This window comes from Bufo gargarizans, chromosome 9 (assembly GCF_014858855.1).
Source record: "Bufo gargarizans isolate SCDJY-AF-19 chromosome 9, ASM1485885v1, whole genome shotgun sequence".
Classification (NCBI taxonomy): Eukaryota; Metazoa; Chordata; class Amphibia; order Anura; family Bufonidae; genus Bufo; species Bufo gargarizans.
In genome coordinates, this window is record NC_058088.1 from 192,394,557 (window position 1) to 192,399,873 (window position 5,317).

The 5,317-nt window shown below is 43.7% G+C and overlaps 1 protein-coding gene across 1 annotated transcript; it reads right to left on the reverse strand.

The window, feature by feature from the left end:
• Positions 1-3,710: 3,710 nt before the first annotated feature.
• LOC122919885 (zinc finger CCCH domain-containing protein 18-like) lies at positions 3,711-4,922 on the reverse strand (the record flags this gene model as incomplete). Its single annotated transcript, XM_044269069.1, has 3 exons — positions 3,711-3,797; positions 4,337-4,390; positions 4,821-4,922. Coding segments are annotated over 3 exons (243 nt in total), but the record flags the coding sequence as incomplete, so codon positions are not given.
• Between the last annotated feature and the right edge of the window lie 395 nt (positions 4,923-5,317).

Sequence of the window (5,317 nt, forward strand, 5' to 3'; positions counted from 1 at the left end):
TCTAAAACCTTCCCTGACACCCAACGTACCTGTGTGCCAAATTTGGTGAAGATCGGTCCAGTTGTTTGGTCGCACATAATGAACAGACAGACGTCTGGACAGACAAACTCCTTGTGTACCGGCATGTCACCTCCACAGTATTCTTTCCCAGATAGTAAGTGATATGTCACCAAGTTTAGTAGAAATTGATCGATGAGTTTTTGAGTTACAGAACAATATGTGTGCTGCAAAAACAGTTGGAGCAAACAGACTCCATGCAGCTGCTGTGTAGGGGCGGAGGACCCCCACAGGATTTCTTTCCAGGTAGCAAGGGAAAGTTTAGTTGAAATCGATGGTTGCGTTTTTAAGTGATCGCAGAACATGCATACATACATACATACATACAGGTATATATGTCTTTCTTTATATATAGATATAGGGGTTGGGCCTTGAGAATAATTTCCTCTGGTGGGCTCCAGTCTGACTCTGTACACAAACAAGGCTGAAATGTCAGGGATTTTACAATTGCGCTGTGGTTCCTTGCAAAACATTTAAACATTTTAAAAAAAAAACTGATGAAAAGTGATTTAATAGCAACGTTTTTTGTATTTTTTTTAAAATCAGGGATTCCATAAATCGCACCGCAACTTGCGTGTTAGACAGGGTTGTGTGCACAATGTGCAGTAAGATCTATGAAAGCCTTTAAAGGCCCAATTTTTGGAACATCTTAAAGGAATTCTCCGGCAATTAAGAAAATGAAAATACACAAATATTACTTTTATTATAAATATATTCCCAAATACATTTCATTTGTTATAATGGCTCGTTTTGTCCAGGGAGCAATCATTAGGAAAAATTTAATGGCCGCCGTCCTGTTAGTACACACAGAACCTGTCCTAATCACACAGCAGGTCAAGTTACTTCACAACACAGAAAGAAAGAGCCGCCTCATCCTCCTCTCTGCTCTGACTGTCAGGGATTATGATCCTGACTACAGTTTAATATGATGTTTAGCTGAATCTTTGTGGGAATGGAGTTCATTAGGAGACATGAAGGACAGAGGGGACAGACTGTGGTAATGGAGATTGCACAAAAGTGCTGCTGTTTATTAGCCACATCTCCTCATGAACTCCATTCCTACAGAGATTCAGCTAAAGATTTTATCATCTGTATTCAGGATCATAATCCCTGACAAGCAGAGAGGAGGATGAGGCAGCTCTTTACCTCAGTGCTGTGAAGTAACGTGTCCTCCTGTGTGATTAGGACAGGTTTTGTGTGTACTGTATTAATAGGACGGCAGCCATTTTGTTTCTCCTAATGATTGCTCCCTAGACAAAACGAACCATTATAACTAATGTAAGGTATTTGGGAATATATTTATAATGAAGTATTTAAGTATTTTCATTTTCTTAATTCCCGGAGAACCCCTTTTAATGATGTCACTAATTCTCAGGACCTCAATATCTATATCTATATTTTTTAATCAGTTTCCTAACAGTGCAGTTAAGGACATCCGTATCACTGGTATAGACAAAGATAGGTCTCCACAGGGTGGGGGGGGGGGGGGGGATTTGCAAGGAGAAGCATTTTGGATCCTTTATGGTAACTCACGGATTCCTATGGGCTGGACTGGAAATGGGAGTTAAAGGGGTATTCCCATCTGAGACAATGGAGGCGTATCGCTAGATCTGATAGGTGCGGGTCCCACCAGGTGGCGCTATACGGATACATTTTACTGAATAAATCAGTGGCTATACTAAATATTTATTTACATTCAATTACAAAAGTATTCATATCCAGATGCTGGTTTGAACAATGTAAATTATTCTTTGTGGGACAACCCTGTAAGGGCCTTGTTTTATTAGGGGCCCATTATTGTCAATGCTGGGGCCCAGTGGAGGATCCTCTGGTGGGCCAGTCTGACCATGACGGTAGTCAATGTACTCGGTGTTGGTATATCTGCTAAGCTTGTGTTCTGCAACATGGTGGCTGATAAAGTCCTGGAGGGGATTTATATCTCGCCCTGAATGCTCAGATGGGTAAAGTAAAAAGAATCCAGAAGGCAGTGTTTCAGTAAAGCCTAGTTTGCTGAGGGAATTGTTAAAGTTAATTCATGGGCTGAATATTTTATGGAATGGCATGTAGGTGTTTGTAGAGGGACCTGCCATTCCCTCCCACTCCAGTAGTACACTGTCCCCTACCCTGAGGCTGACCCAGGTGTAGCTGCTGAGCTTATTACTGTGGGGTAAAGACGAGGCTGAGCGGGGGTCAGTTGCTGGAAGCTGTGCAGAGCCTAATCCCCCTGTGTTGGACTTGGATTATATTAGTGAGGTCACCTAATGTATAGTTAGCTCCCAGGTGGGCAAGGTGATTTTATTTTTGTATGTCACACACACATGTGGATGTGTAAAAAGTGCCTGATGAACTTGTACACCACCGTCTTGTGTTGGATGGAAGGTAAAAGCTGTTTGGACTTTTGACCCCCAAATTTTGTGAGTCTGTGATTGCTGACCCTGCCAGAAGCACACGGACCCTTTGCTGAGTTAGGTGCACCTGCCCTTCTGCTGCTTCCCTCTCTACTCAGCTACTGGCTAATTAAAATCTATTGTTCATTCCTCGCCGGGCAGCCTGTACCTTGCATTTGTTTGATCTTTTTGTAAATGATGATTAAGATCGTGTTTGCGGTCGAAACACCTTGTCAGCCTTTGTACCCATTGCCGTGATTTGTGACCTTTTAATGATTGATTTTTTTTGGATTTTTTTTTTCTGGCGGAGCTGGATTGTAGTTTGCCCATTGTCTTACTTTGGTTCGGATCACAGTCGCCGTATTCAGTCTCGTCATAGCCTTAAAATCCCTAAAGCCTTAATTATAAAACTCACAGAAGTGAAAGAAAACAAAACAAAAAAATTTAAAAAAAGTTATTTATTTTGATAATGAAGTAACTTTTTTTTTTACATCCTCCAGATTCACCGATGTCCCATATCCCACCCTGCGGTCCCACGCCAAGTTATAAACGACAGGAAACCTTAGTCATTCTCCCTTAGAAGCAAAATAAGGCTTTTATATTGTGCCGTCCTTATAGGATTTTTATATCTTGCGTATGAATAAATATCACATATAAAATGTCCCATATCCCACCCTGCGTTCTCGCACCAGGTCATAAACGCCGGTAACCTCTATTGCTCTACCTTAAAAGAAAATTAAGGCTTTTATATTTGTCTTTCTATAGTTTTCAAATCTTGCATATGAATTTTTTGTAAGTAAGGAAAAGTCTGCCGTGGTGCCATTTTGTGATAATTAATGAATTTTGACAATTCCATTTTTTTTATCCTATAGTTTTATCTCTTTTATTCAGATTTTTTTTTTTTTAAGTTAATTGCAAAATTTGAATTTTCAGATTCTAAAGTGGGATTTTCAAGCAAAATGTCTATTTAAAAAATTAGAATGGGTAAAAAAAAAAATAAAGAAAAATCCAGACAAACCCTCAGATTCCCTCCCCAGTGACTGGATAAACAGGGGCTGTCCAAGACATTCCCAGTAATCTATCACTCTGGCAAATCCCTGTGACTCAGCAGTAGTGCAAAGGAGATTGGTGACTAGTCACGAGGGGTTACTTCATGATCCTGGGGGATGTTCAAGACAAGGACTTTATCCTTCCACCGCTCCATTCACAACTCAATATCAAGGGGCCAGCATTCTCCATTGTCCCCTGTTACAGTCTGTCATTCCCTTATTCCCATGAAATATCGCCAAGAATCCACAGAGTAAAATATTGCTGGTGTCGCAAGATAATCAACACAGGAGCCAAAGCTTTATGCTGGAACAAGACACGTTTAATGGAAAGCAAGGGCATTCAATTTAAGCAGCATTAAACTCATCCTCTGAGCCAGCGAGACAATGGAGTTTTGGAAACTCAATTTACAAACCAGGGATTGGTCACATGGCTTACAAGCAATCACTGTGCCTGTTCCAAGACAATGGCCAAAAGTGTTATCTTGTGTATTTTAATTAAGTAGATCAGTCTTGTGATTAGAAGCAGACTGAATGTCTCGGAAGTGTGTCTACACATGTCCTTGATACACATCATGTCTACATCCATTGTTAGGAGTAGGTATCCACAGGGATTAAGTAGCAGGGAGCTAAAATAACCAAACTGTTACTGTGGAGTTCTTCACATCCCCTATACCTAGACATCACACAGAGGATTTCTCGTTCATCAGGAGGGGCCTTTCCTACCCCCTTCATATTCTGCCAGTTTTTTTCTGATCTGGTGGGAGTATATGAGCTGCAGTATCTCTTTGTGTTTGTATCTCTCTCGCGCTCTCTCTCTCTCGTTCTCTCTCTCGCTCTCTGCACCTGCTCTCTCTCTTTCTGCACCTGCTCTCTCTCTCGCTCTCTGCACCTGCTCTCTCTCTGCACCTGCTCTCTCGCTCTCTGCACCTGCTCTCTCTCTTGCTCTCTGCACCTGCTCTCTCTCTCTTGCTCTCTGCACCTGCTCTCTCTCTCTTGCTCTCTGCACCTGCTCTCTCTCTCTTGCTCTCTGCACCTGCTCTCTCTTGCTCTCTGCACCTGCTCTCTCTCTTGCTCTCTGCACCTGCTCTCTCGCTCTTGCTCTCTGCACCTGCTCTCTCTCTCTCTTGCTCTCTGCACCTGCTCTCTCTTGCTCTCTGCACCTGCTCTCTCTTGCTCTCTGCACCTGCTCTCTTTTGCTCTCTGCACCTGCTCTCTCTCTTGCTCTCTGCACCTGCTCTCTCTCTCTTGCTCTCTGCACCTGCTCTCTCTCTCTTTCTCTCTGCACCTGCTCTCTCTCTCTCTTGCTCTCTGCACCTGCTCTCTCTTGCTCTCTGCACCTGCTCTCTCTCTCTCTTGCTCTCTGCACCTGCTCTCTCTCTCTCTCTTGCTCTCTGCACATGCTCTCTCTCTCTTGCTCTCTGCACCTGCTCTCTCTCTTGCTCTCTGCACCTGCTCTCTCTCTTGCTCTCTGCACCTGCTCTCTCTCTTGCTCTCTGCAACTGCTCTCTCTTGCTCTCTGCAACTGCTCTCTCTTGCTCTCTGCAACTGCTCTCTCTTGCTCTCTGCAACTGCTCTCTCTTGCTCTCTGCAACTGCTCTCTCTTGCTCTCTGCAACTGCTCTCTCTTGCTCTCTGCACCTGCTCTCTCTTGCTCTCTGCACCTGCTCTCTGCACCTGCTCTCTCTTGCTCTCTGCACCTGCTCTCTCTCTTGCTCTCTGCACCTGCTCTCTCTCTTGCTCTCTGCACCTGCTCTCTCTCGCTCTCTCTCTCTCGCTCTCTGCACCTGCTCTCTCTCGCTCTCTCTCTCGCTCTCTGCACCTGCTC